Here is an 18,418-nt window from a genome sequence, read left to right on the forward strand (position 1 = left end):
AAGACCTAATTAAAAGATCTGAAAATATTTAGATTTGTTCTCTTTCCTTATTTCAGATCAAATTAGTTTAACAAAGTTATTCATTTTTGCCTGGTATGGGTTGTTGTATTAATGGAGGTAAGACTAATAATTAGTATTTTAATTCTTACATATAAATGATTTGCTTAAAGTTCCTAAAGATAGTTGATTCTAAGACTAACATTCTCTCATTAAAATCTGGTTTACATCAGGGGTGCCTGGGTGGCACAGCGGTTAAGCGTCTGCCTTCGGCTCAGGGCGTGATCCCGGCGTTATGGGATCGAGCCCCACATCAGGCTCCTCCACTATGAGCCTGCTTCTTCCTCTCCCACTCCCCCTGCTTGTGTTCCCTCTCTCGCTGGCTGTCTCTGTCTCTGTCGAATAAAAAAAAAAAAAAAAAAAAAAAAAAAAAAAAAAAAATTTAAAATCTGGTTTACATCATTATTTTTATATCTAAAGAAAAATAGTAAAAGAAAAAGGTATTTACTAAGCAAAGATAAATGCTAACTAAACCTTTATTTGAAATATCACAAAATCATGGATTAATGCAGTTTTAATGTATTTCCAATACTTAGTTATTCTGATTTCCTCTCCAGCTACACTATTTTCACTGTAATCTATTTAATACAAGAGTTGGAGCCACTGATGCATTCAGTTTGATTTATCTAGTGACAATACCTCAATTCTCCCCCTAGGGAAAATTATTTTCTTGAGAGTAAATCTAATTTTGGTTTAATCCTCCAAGTAATTTTAATCCACTTTCTATATATCTTGACAAAAGTAATTATGAAAGAAAAAAGCCATTATGAATATACTATTATGAAATGTAGAAAAAATATCACATCAAAAAAGACATACACATTTTCAGTTGGTATTAGTGAATTATGACCTTGGAAGTTACAAGAATATACCAGAATGATTTAGCACCTATAAACCACAGAAGGATAAAAAGATGTATGGCTGATAAGATGAAAATTTTGTGATTTGAGAGGTGAATAAGTGGGCAGCAATATCTTGCCACCTTAAATATTCTGCCTGGTGTACTGGTACCATGGGCATTGGCTTAATGGCTCATTTCATGGGAGAAACTTTAAACTTTATGTCAACATTCATGTAAAATTTAAGTTGCACATAAAGATATAGTTAATTTGAATTTGCTGTTTTAGATGTCTGCATTTTCCTGAATTTCCTTATTAGCAGTTTACTTCTCTTTGTATAGGCTTGGCTTGAGATAACCAATTTAGATCACATCTACAAAGGAAACAAATTGCATACCTTTTCACTGTAAAAGATAACAATAAACCCCACAAATTTCCAGTGGTCGATATTTAAGAAATGGACATCACTGAAGAAAAATCATAAGAACTATGAAAGTCTGAGTTTCTGATAGTGAAGAAGAGTGCCAGCTAGACCAGCCTATTGTGTATGTTTTGTGAACACATACAGCTGGGAATGCACATTAGCACAACCTTCCTAGCACGTGATTTGGCAAATGTATCAAAATCTTAAACAATGCATAAGGTATCCATCATAGTAATAATTACACATTATAACAACATGAAGAAAAGAAACATGACTGATGAGCAGGGGAAGATTTATGACAATGTTCAGTTAAAGCAAGATCTATGTAGTATGATGACAGTGATGTTAACATACATGTAAATATGCATTTGTATGTGTGTATAAATATATAAAGACCAAGGTTTTTGACACTACTCATTTCTCAGTAGTGGAAATACTGGTGATTCTTCTTTGTATTATTATGCGTTTTTCTATATTGAGCATATAGTCCTTTAAAAATAAGAAAAAAATATTTAAAACAAATACAAGGAATAACAGCCACATTTCTCTGTTTTTCTTTTCTTTATCTTTTAAAAATGTAAAACAAGCCAAGGGAGGTCATTGTTATTAGAATTCATTCCTTCATTCAATTGAGAACTATTTTTAAGCACTTGCTATAGGTCAAACATTGTTTTAGGCACTGGGCATTCTGCGGTGAAGAAGATAAACCTTGTGTCTGGGAGAGGAACAAATGTTACCTCTATCATATAATGGTGAAGAGCTATGAATGAAATAATATTCATGAATAAGTTATACTTTAGAGATAGAAAACAAAACGCATAAACTTATTTAGGAAAGAATATAAAAGTATCTCCTTTAATTAGTCTAAGGCATATAATTTTTCTTAATTAAAGAAACTGAAATTGCTTGATTACTTACCCCAATATTAAACATCCCTGTAAAGTACTCCATATTTGCTTGAATGAACCAAATGTTGCTTAAACCTAGTTCATCACTTCTCTTCTTAGCACGAATTAATGACAATTCCTTGTTTTCTATTAATGTGACCTAGATTGCACCCAGGAAACAATAGTACATTCAGTAACATAACTCAGACATTAGGGTAAAGTATTATTACTGTGGTTCACAGCTTTACTGTAGAACGTGTTACACTGACACTTACCCTGTGCCAGGAAGTCTGCCAGATAACACGGTATGCAAACAAAGAAGGTCCTCGAACTCTTGGAGCTTACAGATGAAGTGATATAAGTGCAACAGGCAATTATAATACAGTGTAAGTGTTTAATGGAAGATACATCGTGTGTTATCAGAACAGTCGGACTTGATGACTAAAGAAGGTTTTAGTCATTTAACATGGAGAATAACATATTAACTGAGGCCTGAGCAATGAATAGGAATCAGCTGGAGGAATGAAGGAGTGTTTCAGACAGAGAAAGAAACACTTGTGAAGGCGAAATGGTGTGTTTGAAGAACTGGGAAAACTGGTGTAGCTGAGGCACAGTGTGTGGTGGTGACGGTGGATGGGGGGACAGGGTGTGGAGGGTAGACTTGAGGCTGGAGAGGTAATAGGAGCCAGATCGTGTGGTCAAAGAAGGTTCCACTGCTGCAGTGTATAGTATGGATTGGTGGGGGTGAGACAGAAGGGCAACCAGTTAGGAATCCAGGCCAATGACGATTGGAAAGGATTATTTGTTTAGACAGAGAAAAGTGGGTAGAATTAGGTCACTTTCATCACTATCATTCCTAGTTCTACCCTTATTTTGTCCTTATGCTTGTCTTTACAGAAAAATCCTGTATCACTTCGTATAAAAACCTGTCAGAGTACAGTTGGTATCAAAAGCTTTCCAGCCATTATTCTAGACAAGATTTCCCCTTTAAAGGCTCAATGTCTCTAAGTTTTCAGAACTGTTGGGAAGGGGGAAAAGACACCATATCCCCGTATCTGCTTCTCCACGGCTCTACTTTATGAGCTTTCTTCCTCTAACCACAAAGTTATTACTTTCCTTGATAACAAAACAGACACCTGCTAGTTTTCCCCAGGATTCCTTATTTATTTTGCCCTTTATTTTCGAAGAAAGGAAAAGAATAATACTCCCCACCCCCCAGCATTCTGTTACATGTCGCTCTGGCCAGTCTATGAGTTCTTCCTCATATTTTTCTTCTGTGAGAAATCACTGTAATTATTTTGCACCTTCCAGAGAGTTCATGAGCAAAGAATCTGCCCCATTCGTTTTGCATTTTTTTTTAAAGCCATCAAATTCCAGACTTTTATGCTAAAAGATGGTCACTCCAAGGAAATGAGTTCATATGACAGAAGACTAAAAATAATAAACTTCTAACAAATGGTGGCAGTGACTGCATAAATTATGGTACATTTACTTAAAAACATACTATGTAGTTACATTTTGGTGATATTTTAATAATAATATTTAAAATTATTTGCAATAGGGAAAAACATTTACACTACAATATTGAGTTAAAGCTGGTAACTAAAATTATATTTGCATTTTTAGCATTTGCTTCAATAGGCATTCTCATGGACAACGACTTAATGAGAACATGGGGAGAAAAGCATTTGATGGATGAGTATGGCAAATTTGGAGTTTATTTTTTTCTTTAATGAATTTTGTTATTGCTGTTACAATTTTGGTACAATGGATAAAAATCAAGATACCAAAAGAGTATGCTTAACATGTTCCAGAAGCTAGTATTTCTGGTATAAAATTGTGTGGCCAATTAAACTAGTTTTGCCATTAATTATTTTATTTAACAACAGAATGGTTATTCCCTCTTTATTTTAAAATATAACCCTTTTATAAAAATTGAAAAATGTATTGTGATCCTCCTTTACTTTTTTTAAAGATTCTTAGAAGTTTAGGTCAAAGAAAAAAACTGTGCCACATAATGTGACCCGAGTGTACGATTATAAATGCAAAGAGCAGGGGTCAGACACAGATTCAGCGAACTGAATTGGGTAGTTTTCCAATGTTCCCTTTTATGGGTTATTCAGACTTTACCTGGCATGACGGTAGCATGTGAGCAAGGACAATCCCAACATGGCCCTGGAAAAGGCAGAAAAAGAAACAAGTCATCTTTGATCCCTAAGGCTTTTTTCTCATTCTGAGACAGCAGTCTTACCAAATAAAAACATGACTTTGAATATAATACAGTAAAGTCACATAGTTGGGGAAAGGCTAACGGGAACAAAAGGAGGGATGGAATACCCCGCCACTGCAGAAATCCACAATTCTGTCACCAGGTTTGGCCTGGTTCGTCACCACATAAACGAGGTTGTTTAACTGCTGTTGCTTCCTCAAAGCTCGATCGCTGGACATTTTACCTGGGGAAGATAAGAGATGAGGACAATGAAATGTTAGGCATCGTGGGGTAGTGAGAAGGCACTCATAGATAGACTGCTGGCATCCAGCAAGAGGGATAAATGTACAAATGAGTTCCAAATTCCACATCATCCACCACAAGACGACCAGAGAACTGAAACCCAGAAATGAACTCTCTCTATGCATATTTTTATTTTTATTCATGTCCAACTTCTCTGTTAATGGCCATTGAAAAAGTCTTCTAGAGAGGATATAATAAATGAAATATTAATGGCAGAGTCATAAAGTGTTCAATAAAAGTTTACTGGATAAGTAAAAATTAACAGTGATAGTCTCTCCTCCCTCTATCGCTATCAGAGACAGATTGCAAAGATTACTGAATTCTAGCACATTGTTTAAATCTCCTTGGACAAAAGAGATCCATAATAAACAAAAACATTTTTATTATTTAACTGGCATGTCCTTGAACTCTTAGTTTTTCTGGTTAGGAATGCTGGAACATAGATGTCACGTTGCCTGAAATATATCAATAGTTGGTGTATTTACAGAGGAATTAGATTTTACCATTTCAGCTTTGAAGCTTCTTTTCTTCATGAGTCAGACACAGAAATCTAACGCAATTAGAGATTAAAGATAGGCCATTTCCAAGTATGAAATGCCTTGGGCCTAGCAGCATGAAAACATCTTAACTTTCCTTCAAAGCCACTAGTTAAGTCCATGAAAATAACGTCAGAAGAATGAATGAAATTATTTGTTTTTACATATTTCACATGCACTTTTTGTAAGAGCAAGATTAAGAAAATATAAGAGAGAAGATTTCATTGATACAGATAAAAGGCAAACCCAGATAATCTTTTGGCTCGATCAAAAATTATGTACAGTTATCAACGTTTCCCTGCTCCATTTGTACAGAAAAATAGCCTGGCTTTTTTCTTTTCTTCTCTTTTCTGTTTTCCTTCTTTCTTAGGTTACTGAAATTAAAACACTAGAAACCCTTTATTTTAGGAAAAAGAAAATACGAATAAAAAAATCTATATGAGAGAAAAAGATCCATAATCTAATAATTCAGAGCTAATATCTTTGTATATATGCACTTTCAGCTGTATCTATAAATTCATAATGTTCTAGATGCATATAAAACATTATACATATATATCAATCTTTCCATGTCAATGCATGTTTCTATGCCTTAAGTTTTAATGGGTGTATAGTAGTCCACTGACTGTATCTACCACACTTATATAACCAATCTCCTATTGTAATAACGTGGTCATCATCATACAGCTAAATCACTGTACACATTCTTAACTATTCAGCATGGCCTAATGTGAACTTCAAACATGAAGGGCACTTAAACCAACAGTCCTGTGACTTCATTTATGAAGACAGTTTCATATAGTCTTCTTTTCATTTTTTCTCTAATAACATAATTGTAAAAAACTTAAACTAAATAGTAAAAGCCCCTGTCATCCTACCCTTCCTGGATTACCACTCCTAAGAAATTACGACAATTTTCAACACAGCAAAGTTTAAAGAATCTTACAGCGAATGTCTCTATAACCTCCATTTAGATTAACAACTTAACCATCCTTGGTTTAATCACACTTCTATTCAGCTATCCATCTGTCTATCCACCCATTCATAAATCTGCCTTATTTTTTATGGCAATGCAGAAAAGGAAGAGTAACTACAGGAAGGGGAGGAGAGTGGCAAAAAAAGAAAAGTATTTTTGAGCCCTGTGGGAAAGCTACTGTTTAATGGAGCCACCAAGAGGCAAGAAATGAACACAAACATTTCAGTCTTCGTTTTGTGGATTTCTTAACATTTCTTAGCCAAGGGATTTTCATAAAGTCAAAAGGAATTACCTTTTGTTAAGAATAAGGAAAAAAGAAAATGTATTTAATGGAACAACTAACAGGAAGTTTGGTACCGTATTTCTAGTAGACATTTAGAGTTATCTAACTTTCTTAGACTTGCTTCAAAAGCAAACGTTGATGAGGACCTGTTTCCTTGCTAAGACCGCATCTTTGCATATAAACAATTCATGCTGATGTGAAGGCTGAACGCAAGTAGGTAATTTTCAGGGTTGTGTTTAAATAGACACTATTAAGTTGCACGTAATATTCACAAATCGAGCTAAAAATATAGTAGCATGATGCTCAGATGCTTTATGGAAAAGCCACTTCTAAAAAAGCATTCTTCCTCCCCATTCCAGTTTTATAAATATTATGAAGCTCCTGGAAAAATGAACAGGATCTCAAATACACTGAACAAGATAAGAAAGTGGTATTTTGAGATATGGTATTAATTTAAAAATCTAGTCCTATGCTCTATTTATATCCAACATTCTTGTGCCTAAGACACAATTTATAAGCATGAATTCATAATCTATTTTTAGGTTGACTAAAAATGCTGGTTCTTTAAGTGCCATCATAGAAAAAGAAACCCAAGAGTCAAATGGTCAGATGTTTTAATACAAGTGATCTTACTTGTTCTGTGATGTAATTCTCCGACAGGGAAGTCTTTCCCTTGTCTAATTCAAGTTAGGAGGAACCTGGTTATTTCAATAACTTCAGTGTTATTTGCATTGCCCAAAAGGAAAACACAAAGGTAAAGGAATCCATTTTTAAGCAAAGGAAGAGGCATATTAGAACACTGGCATGACCTATGTTCTACAGGGCAATAGACTGCGAAACGCAGTTCCCATCCCCAGAGTACCTATGGTTTTCATGCTCGTAATATCACTTAGGAACGTACCATGCTCAATACCTGTCTATATGCTGAGGACACATCTCAAAGTGAATAAAACATAGTCCCTGTCCTTAGGGAGTTAAGAGAGTATGTAAAGGAAGTTACAGGTCTTCATTATGTGCAAACGTATGTGCGCTGAAAATAAAGGACTAATTGAGACATCACAGAGGGCTTTACAGAGACTTGAGGCATTTCAGCTGAGTCTTTAAGGAGGAACAGAAACTTACCAGATAGAACGGCAAGGGAAAGCATGCTAAGAACAATATGACATATCTAGGGGAAAACCGCAATTAGCTCATGTGCTTAAAAATGAGGATAGATGAAGAAGTGGTAGAACATTAGATCTGAAAATACAGGCAAGACCAGATGGGAAAGAGCATTGCTTGTTATTTTGCTATACAGAAACTTTGTTTCTGTGCTATAGAGAAAACAGGGCCTCATTTTAATATCTAATGTGCTTAGAGTTCCTTAGAGACAAGTTTTACTTGAACAGACAGCGTACTTATTTTTACATTATTACATATTAAAGATTTTTATTCAGGATAGAGTATATTCTCAAATCAAATCTGATTATTGATAGATTTCTCTGGAGCATTCAAACTCAACTGATGCTAATTATCATTACATCATTTAATTAAGACAATGAAATAGAATTAACTCATTGGAACTCATTGACTCATTCTGAACATTGCTGTTCTAGATCAAGAAAGCCCTTGGACTCCTTACTGCATTATCCTTCTTAGTCTCCGTCCCAGGCTCTCTTCCCTTGGTATAGCTCTGAAATGCTATGTTCACTAGGTCCTGTCTTTTGTGCCACAGTTTGTCATTAAGCATACTTTTCCTGTATTTATTTAACAAAGGCCCTTCCAAATCTATCCATTAAAAATATGTCTTCTTTGCTTAAAATACCTTTAAAGGCACCTCTCTGCCTTAAGAAAGCAATTTCGACTTCTTGGCAAGAAAACAAGGCCTCTAGTGATCTGAGCCCTGTTACTTTGGCAAACTCATCTTCTGGAACTTTCCTACATATCCCCTATATTCCTGCCTTTCTGAACAATGGATAGTTCCTTGAATTTATCAAGGTCAGTTAGGTGGTGCCTTTATAAATTTGTTACCTCTGCTTGAAACCAATTTTCTTGCTTTAGAACCTCAGGAACCCTACCAGCTTTCCATGCTCCTGACCACATTTACATTTAGTATTTTATAATACATTTTTTAAAGAGACAAAGAAAAAGTTACTTTTTAAAACCCTTTGGTACTACCTAAAAGAATTCATCTTTTATACTATAAAGCACTAGTATTATTAAATAGTGAAAAATTTTTCTTATTTTACACTTCTGGGTATTTATCTAAAGAAAATGAAAACACTAACTCAAAGAGATATCTGCAGCCCTATATTCGTTGCAGCTTTATTTACCATAGTCAAGATATGGTGACCACCTAAGTGTCCATCTATGGGTGACAGACAAAATGTGGTATACAGACAAACAACTGAATATTATTCAGCTATACAAAAGAATGAAGTCTTGCCATTTGAGACGACATGGATGGACCTCAAGGGCGTTTGCTAAAAGAAATAAGTCAGACAAATACCATATGATCTCTTCCACTTACATGTGGAATCTGAGAAAATAGCCTGTTGGTTGCAAGAGGTGGGGGTGGGAGAGGGCAAAATGTGTAAAGGGAGTAAAAAGGTACAAAATTCCAGTTATAAAATAAATAAGTCACGAAGATGTAATGTATAACATGGCAACTATAGTTAATAATACTGTATTGCATATTTGGAAGTTGCTAATAGAGTAGATCCTAGGAGTTCCCATCACAAGAGAAGAATTCTATAACTATGTGTGGTGATGGATGTCAGTTAGACTTATTGTGGTGAACATTTCACAACACATACAAATATCAAATCATTATGTTGTACACCTGAAACTAAAATAATGTATGTCAATTATACCTCAAAGTTTTTTTTTTAAATGATATGCAGGCACAATTAATTATATTAACTACCAAAAGAATCATTACCTAAAACTGCTTCTGTCTTTCTGAAATAGATACAGATGATTTTTCCTGACCAAATAAACTTGGGTCTAATTAAATGGAAAGAGTGTTAGAAGATGGATAGGCACATAACAGGTGCTTAGTAAAAGTTTAATGAATTTATTTTCTCTGCATTTAGGACAAGCTGGATTTTAAGGCCACATGCTTACTTCTACAGGTAATAAACATAAAAACAAGTTAGCTATCAATGCTATGCCTGTATTTGTTGAAACAGTAAAAGAAGTCAACTACAAAACAGCGTTTTATATGGGAATGTAAAAGTTTCTAAGAACCTTGGTGAAGGAATAAGAACACAGCTATTTAAAGCTATATCAAAAGCTAGTCAAAAATAAATTCAAACTGGACTAAAGACCTAACTGTGAGAGAGGAAACCATTAAAATCCTAGAGGAGAACACAGGCAGCAAACTCTTAGACCTCAGCCATAGCAACTTCTTACTAGATAACTCTCCTAAGGTAAGGGAAACAAAAGCAAATATAATACCCTGGGACTTCATCAAAATAAAAAGCTTCTGCACAGCAAAGGAAAACAGTCAACAAAACTAAAAGGCAACCTACAGAATGAGAGAAATTACTTGCAAATGACATATCTGATAAAGAGTTAGTATCCAAAATATATAAAGAACTTATCAAACTCAATACCCAAGAAAAAAAATCCAATTAAGAAATGGCTAGAAGACATGAGTAGACATTTCCCCAAAGAAATGGCTAACAGACATGCAAAGCTCACCACAAATCAAAACTACAATGAGATATCAGCTCAAACCTGTCAGAATAGCTAAAATCTACAACACAAGAAACAGGTGTTGATGAAGATGTGGAGAAAGGGAAACCCTCTTACACCACTGGTGGAAATGCAAACTGGTGCAGCCACTCTGGAGAAAAGTATGGAAATTCCTCAAAAAGTTAAAAATAGAGCTACCCTATGAAACAGCAATTGCACTATTAGGTATTTATCCAAGGAATCCAAAAATACTAATTCAAAGGGATACATGCATCCTGATGTTTATAGCAACATTATCAGCAATAGTCAAATTATGGAAACAGCCCAAATGTCCATCAACTGATGAATGGATAAAGAAGAGGGGATACAGGGGCGCCTGGGTGGCACAGCGGTTAAGCGTCTGCCTTCGGCTCAGGGCGTGATCCCAGCGTTATGGGATCGAGCCCCACATCAGGCTCCTCCGCTATGAGCCTGCTTCTTCCTCTCCCACTCCCCCTGCTTGTGTTCCCTCTCTCACTGGCTGTCTCTGTCGAATAAATAAATAAAATCTTTAAAAAAAAAAAAAGAAGAGGGGATACACGCACACACACACACACATGCATACACACAATGGAATATTACTTAGCCATCAAAAAGAATGAAATCTTGCCATTTCCAATGATGTGGATGGAGCTAGAGAGTAAATGCTAAGTGAACTAAGTCAGAGAAAGAAAAATACCATATGATTTCACTCATGTGGAATTTAAGAAACAACTGAGCATAGGAAAAAAAAAAAAAGAGAGAGAGGCCAACCAAGAGAGAACATACTGAGGGTCACCAAAGGGAGGAGCATGGGGGGATGGGTTAAATAGGTGATGGGGATTAAGGAGGGCACTTGTTGGGATGAACACCGAATGTGGTATTTAAGTGTTGAATCACTAAATTGTATATGTGAAACTAATATTACACTGTATGTTAACCAACTGGAACTTAAATAAAAATTAAAAAAAAAAAAAGCTAGAAAGGCAGGAATGAAATTCTTAAAGAAATTCCTGAGTTGATGTGTAAAACTAAGCAGCAACATAAAGTTTACACTTTAGGTCAATGCAATTTTGGTTTTTAAATAAAGATTTTATTTATTTATTTGACAGAGAGAGAGACAGCCAGAGAGAGAGGGAACACAAGCAGGGGGAGTGGGAGAGGAAGAAGCAGGCTTCCAGCAGAGGAGCCTGATGTGGGGCTCGATCCCATAATGCCAGGATCACGCCTTGAGCTAAAGGCAGATGCTTAATGACTGAGGCACCCAGGTGCCCCAATGCAATTTTGTTTTAAATTTTGGACATGACTTGTTGGAAATACTAAACATTTAGAAGAGTCCTTTTGATTTACATTTTTCAAAGTTAGTTGCAGGCCAGCATCACTAATCCTCTTAGCCATGCTAACCTCCCAGTGACAACTTTCTTGCAACAATGGATACTAATCATCTGATAACCTTTTCCCTCTTTCCCCACTTATTCACACATCCCACAGTGCAGTCTATGAAACCAGCAATTGTGTAACAGTGTGATGGTTATTTTCACTGATAATTTCGTTATTCACAGTATTAGAGCATTCAGTAATTATTAATTAGAAATCCAAAATGTTAAAAGAGGCCAATCTATTCCTCTCTAAATTGAGGAATAATGACCTCACAAATATCTTAATCAATTATTTGACCAATGAAACAACCAATGAACTTAACGTACATAGAACTGTTCTAGACAATGTTAGGGACACAAAGAGGTACAACACTTGGTATCTGTCTTTCGTAAAGTTATGTCTTGTTTAATTAGTACAAAAACATTTTATTTGAGCTTCAAAAATACATTGTATTAACTACATTGTACAATATATTTTTAATGAAATTTTAACAGCTATAACTTACAACAGCTAAAGTTTCTAAAATGGTTGATAACACTTTCTGTTTAAATGATGCTTTGCAATTTATTGAGCACTTGCATATTTGATAAATAATTTAACCTCAAAACTCTGTCAGGTTGTCAGAGTGGATGGCATTTTCCTTATTTTACAATAAGGGCACTGAGCACTAATAAGGTTGCTCAGACGTAGCACTTGCTCAAAGACACACATCTGGTAAGTAGTAAAGCTGGGACCCCAACCAAAAATTTCTATATGCCAGGTTAGTCTTCTTCCCACTATGACTTGCTCTCTCTTAAATAGATGATTTTGATTAATTCTGAATGTCAGAATTTCAGCACTGGTATTTTTTTTATGTGTGAGAGTTCAAGGAAATGAAGTGCTTTCTGGGAGGTAAATGAGGGATTTCCCTAATAATTGCATTTTAGGGGGGAAAATATTGTTCTTCAGAATCAGTTGTAAAAAGCAGTTTATTTCAGTTTTTCCTCTAAGTAAAATTACTAAGAGTAGGCTTACCAGTAAAAAAAGATAAATTTCAGTTTTGGACTCAATGTTTTGGAATATATCACCAAGGCATTATTTGGAGGTCTCATAAGTCACTCTGTTTAATGAATTGACCTTTGAGTGTCACCCTTCCCAGAAGAGACCATTTCCTCACCTTGGGACTGTAGCAACCTTTTTGATTTTATAGAAAAGTGACATGGGGAGGTTGAGCAATCAATTTGTTGCAAAATCGGATTATCCAGGAGGAAAGAAATGAAAATAGATTGGGAAGATCTTTCCTGTTACAGTGCTGCAGATGCTGCCTAAATATGGCACGCACCTTCACCCTTCCACATCCAGTTCCAGAGCGTCTTTAAAAACTGATGACTAAAGAACATTTAGCAAGATGCTGGGTCGAGGGACAAAATTGGAGAAAATATAGTCACATTACTTGTCAAATCAAAACTTCCGCTTTGTTTATAGAAGGGCTTAAAAACAGTAAACAGTGGAAATTCTAAAAGTTTCTTTTAAAACCTGCTATTTTTTCTCTAAGATTGATAAACCATTTTGACTTCAGAATACCAGAACCCCAAGTTAATTGAACACATATATTTTCATTCCGTTTAAATGCTATTTACACCACACAAAATAAACACCACTTTGCCCTGGAATTTAGTTTAAAAAAAAAGTCACAGTATCTTCCAAGTTGCCCACAAGACCAAGTTGAAACGCTTTAAAACAAAAATGTTAACTCTAGAAAATAGTTTAGGTATTTATTTCTTCTCCCTCTTTCAGAGGCTTACATTAACAACAGTAAGGTATTTTTAATAGTTTCATTAACTTTTTGAGATGATTCAAATAAACCTCAATTTGGCTTCAAATGTGATATGTTTCACAGTATTTAAGTTAAGTGATAATCTAGTAGCTCATTCTAATTTCTTCTATGATCTGACCTGCAGAGTTTGTTTTTTTTTAATTAAAAAATGAAAATGGTGAGTATCTAAGGTGGCATGATCCCAAATTCTTTGATAATATTAATGCTATAATATAGTATTTCCATCATGGTTTCTATGTCTGCTCCCTTGAATCTGAGCTCTATGATTGCTTGACCACTGTAATACAGATGCAACACTGTGTCCATTTCTGGCAGCTTCCACATTCTTTTGAGTCATTTGCTCTTGCAACACAGCACCATGCTTTAGGAAGCCAAGGCTCCCCAGCTGATGCTGTGTAAACAGACAAGCTTTCCTACCAAGCCCTAAAAGTTACAGATTTGTGGATAAAATCAATAATTGTTATTTAAAGGCACTAAGCTTTGCAGTCATTACTTATAAAGCAATAGATGACCAGAATGACATCCTAACATTGGGCTTTTAAGGATTATCATCATTGAATAGTATTTTGAAGGTACCTACCTATACATGTAATGGTGCTAGGTACTATAACAATAACCAAAATAAGGAATGGTTATTATACTTAAAAGTGAACAGTCCGAGACAGTAGTATTCGTTAGAAGTTACACTGGGACCATATAAACTCCAGTCTTAAATTTCAATTCTACTGTTCCTTTTCTTTTTTTAATAGTCTCAAACCTTGAGAGCCTTACTTACAAGAATAGAACATTAAAGAACGTTGGGACTTCAACAGCAAGGGATGATGGAGAGAAAGAGACTGTGGGAACTAACGCAGCAATAGGCATCGGTAGGGATGGGCAGTGATCCAGATGAGTATTCAAAAGGAACTCAATCTGGACAAGTATTGATATTCACATAGGTCTAGCAACAGTAGTCTTTAGCAGTGGTCCAGCCAGTAGGGTTGAGGAAAAGGGAGAAATACGAAGGGCTAGGAAGAGGAAGGTCACGCCATCGGGGACATGTAGGTGGTCAGGCCCTATCCCAAATCACAAGAGATGACAGGTCTAAAAGAGCCAGGCTACACTAAAACTGAGCTATTTGGGAGATCTGAGTTTACTGATATATTAGTTCAGGGCCTGGGTAGGGCAGTGGAAGGCAGGAACTGACTGGAATTTTGAATTTCCCTACTTTTCTGATATCTCCATTACAATCTCTAGAGCAGTTCACTAACTTAGCACACACTTTTAAAGCATTTACCAAGCTGCTAGGACATAGCAGGGAACAAGGGGGCTTCTTATACTCCAGTGACAGGAGTTTGACAACAAAAAATTAAATCGAGTGATAAATGAAATGGAGAAAATTAAAATAAGATATGGTGGAAATTAACTTGGTGAATATTTTAGATAAGATAGTGAGGAGAAGCTTCATTGAGCAGGTAACAAAACTGAGATCTGAAGGGCAAGAAGTAGCCATGGGAAATGAGAGAAAAGGCACTCCATACAAAGGGAACTGTTAAAAGAGCCTTCAGGTGGAGAGCAGGCAGAGATGTTTGAGGAAGACAATTACAATCATATATATTTACTCTCATCATATATATGTGTGTGTATACATGCGTACGTGTGTGTGTGTGTGTGTGTGTATACGTACACATATCTATAGTCCCTGAATGGATATTCTCAGTTACTGGTATTAGGACCACTGAATGATTACAATGTGCTAAGCATGTTTTATTTATTATTTCAGTCCTTTGTCATGAGGTTGGTACTGTTACTGCAATGTCAGATGAATAAATGTGAACTAAAATAATAAAGTAACTCACTTTGGCCACATAGTTGCTCCAAGGTGGAGCCAGGTTGAATTTTGCCAGTCTCGCTCCAGAGCCTGTGTTTCTATCTACTACCCCGGAAATAACAAATCCTTATCGGTAAAGTAGTTTTGAACAGGACCCAAATATATATAGGATTACCAATTTGTCTGTTAAATATTAAAAAAGTTTATTGTCTGTTTTAGGAAAAATAGAAACTTTTTCTATTTCAGTATGCACTATGCTGCCTCCCTGGTGTGGCACAGATACGTTTCATCTGTATTTCTGACACCAGACAAATTTTCATCATCTGAACATTGTTTTTTTTATATTTGGTAATATACTTAATTCTAATCTCAAAATCAGCATGAAAGTCATGCTAAAGTCAAATTTTCAGAAAAATGCGGAACAGGAGTGCTGGACTTGAAGCAATATGTGTATAAATGGCTTCGATGTAGAAAAAAAAAAGTTCTTTGGGGCTTATCTTGGTAGTTATTGTGCATTCAGGGTAAGTGCTCCACGAGAGAGAGAGAGAGAGAGAGAGAGAGAGAGAGAGAGAAGAGAAGAGAAGAGAAGCATCTTTCTAAAAAGAAAGTTTACCCATCCCAAATTACTTCAAATTACTTTCAGGTTCTTCTGTTCTGAGTTTTTGTTTTAAAAGATTTTATTTATTTATTTGACAGAGAGAGAGAGCCAGAGAAAGAGGGAACACAAGCAGGGGGAGTGGGAGAAGAAGCAGGCTCCCAGCAGAGGAGCCTGATGTGGGGCTCGATCCCATAACGCCGGGATCACGCCCTGAGCCGAAGGCAGACGCTTACCAACCGAGCCACCCAGGCACCCCTCTGTTCTGAGTTTTTGATAATTCTTTTTAATGATGGCTGAATCCAAGAAGCATTCCTTGAACAAGTAAATGTCAAAAGAGTGCTGTGATTATTTTGGATTTTTGGTTGTTTGGTTATTTAGTTTTGTGTATATACACTTGTGCATTCTCATGCACTATAGTTTTTAATCAGCTATTGACCATTACATGTACACCTGAAAGTCTGAGCTATGAAGACACAGAAGTATTAGCATTTGTTAAACTTTGGATTGTGGAAAACTGGTCCCTCACGACATTAAGAGATATTGGGAGGGAGAAAGAGTGGCTTCCACCATCAGGTAGTCTTAGGAAATTCGTACATTATCCAGGTTTTTGGAGAATCACAGTGCCCATTGGCATCATAAAGGCTCTTGAGGAATCTCAGGGTAGAAACACGGTGTTTCCCCACGTCATCTGACAACCGAATGTTTTTACTATCTAATTCTCTTTAGGAACTATATTAGGAAATATTGCTTTATCCAGCCTCTTTGCTTAAAAATTACGCTTCCTTCAAATCAGTTCCAGTGAATACAGTGAGTAACAAAGACACAAACCAGATTCTTCAGACGACAAAACCCTCTATTTTAGGACAACTGTATCTCCTAGGAACCTCCAGAAATTACACAGAATAAATACAAAATCCAGTCGACTACATGCTAGTTTGACTCAAGAGACTGAGTCAGCAATAAAAAGGAACCAAAGGCACCAAAAACATTTTTCTTGAGAATCAGAGTTGTAAAAGCTATGTTTGAAAGCTTGATGACATTAGCCATCATAATATTTCTTCTTGAATATTAATTTAGGAAAGAAAGTGATGTAACACATTTAATGTAAACTTCTGGAATATTCTGAGAACAGAGTCATGGTGCTCATCACAGTTAAGCAGGAGCAGTATTTAATTACATCCACTGAAATAGCTAAGTGCTTATGAGAACTCTTGAGAATAATGCTTAAAATTTAACATTTCTAGGTACCCAATGAAATACACAATATAAACATCTAAATATCCTCCCTAGTGAATAGCCCTAAAATCTACCATCTGATGTTCAAGACGCAGACATGGTAGCATAAGGGCATATCTGCATACACACAAGACAGCCATGGCAATTTCCTTACGCTTTGAAACACGATGCAAATCTTGGACGCTTCCAAGAACTACTAAAATCAGATCTGAAGTGTTATATATTTCCCCCCATTATTTAAATGTCTAGGATACACAGAAAACCAAACATATAGAACAAAAAACACCAGGAAATGGTGGTTGGTCCAAACGTTTCCATCAATTTCCATTAGTTTAATCTTATAACATGTGATTAGTTTTTACTTTCAAGTTAATAAAAGAAGCCAGAACTTTCTTCTTACATAAAGTAATAGAAAACAGGTAGACTTCCTAGAGAATTATGTAGAACATTAAAATAAATACTGTTGTACTGATGGGCTTTAAAACTCATAAATGAATGATCTAGTAAAAGACTTTGTACTTTGACTTATAATAAAAAACAAACAGTCGTAGGCTAACATATGAGAATTTTAGTTGCCTTTTAAGGAATCGTATCCAAACACTGAGGAAAAACATATTGTGATTGGTAATTACAATAACAGGACTATAGATAACTCACTAATTTATACAATTCAAAAAAACATAATTTCTTTGCCAAGGTATAGTTTGGAACATTGTATTCAATATTTCAAGAGGAAAAAAGAGCAGTTATAAACTAAACCTTTCACTGAAAGTGGGGAAAAACCCATTTTCTTTCTATCAATAATAGAAGAGTAAGAGGAATTCCAACAGCCAATTAAGAAACATTTATTAGGAGAGAGGAGTCCAAGATGGCAGAGGAGCAGGAGGCTTAAATTTCGTCTGGTCCCAGGAATGCAGCTAGATAGCTATCAGACCATTCTGAACACCTACAAACTCAACTGGAGAATGAAGAAAAGAATAGCAGCAACTCTAAGAACAGAATAGCCACCACTTTCTGCAAGGAACCCAGTTTTAAAACAGGAGTTGAGCTCCAGCTCTGTGTTCCAAGATGGCGGAGTAGCAGGAGACCTAAAGTTCGTCTGGTCCCAGGAATTCAGTGAGAGAGCTACCAAACCATTCCGAATACCTATGAATGCAACTGGAGAATGAAGAAAAGAGAAGCAGAAACTCTATGAACAGAAAGGCAACCACTTTCTGCAAGGAGGAGAAAAGATGGAGGAGGAGTAGGCGACCCTTTCTCAGCTGGTCCGAGTTGAGCTGGATATCTACCAGACCATTCTGAACGCCCACAGAATCAGCCTGAGATGCAGGAAGATACATCTGGATCTCTACAAACGAACATCTCCAG

At 35.9% G+C, this 18,418-nt stretch overlaps 1 protein-coding gene across 4 annotated transcripts in view; it reads right to left on the bottom strand.

Annotated features, from left to right (window-relative positions):
• Positions 1-18,418, bottom strand: part of GSTCD (glutathione S-transferase C-terminal domain containing) — a 131,458-nt gene that overhangs the window by 21,403 nt on the left and 91,637 nt on the right. For all 4 annotated transcript variants that reach the window (XR_004628756.1, XM_034671421.1, XM_034671420.1 and 1 more), the window contains exons 6-8: positions 4,545-4,660; positions 4,338-4,382; positions 2,239-2,367 (exon numbers count right to left, since the gene is read on the bottom strand). Coding sequence is in view for 3 of the 4 variants with exons in the window: in XM_034671421.1 (XP_034527312.1) it covers positions 2,239-2,367; positions 4,338-4,382; positions 4,545-4,660 (290 nt within the window). In the remaining variant the exon portion in view is untranslated. The remainder of the gene's footprint in view (positions 1-2,238; positions 2,368-4,337; positions 4,383-4,544; positions 4,661-18,418) is intronic.

The sequence above is a fragment of the Ailuropoda melanoleuca genome, chromosome 11, assembly GCF_002007445.2.
Source record: "Ailuropoda melanoleuca isolate Jingjing chromosome 11, ASM200744v2, whole genome shotgun sequence".
NCBI classification, from domain to species: domain Eukaryota; kingdom Metazoa; phylum Chordata; class Mammalia; order Carnivora; family Ursidae; genus Ailuropoda; species Ailuropoda melanoleuca.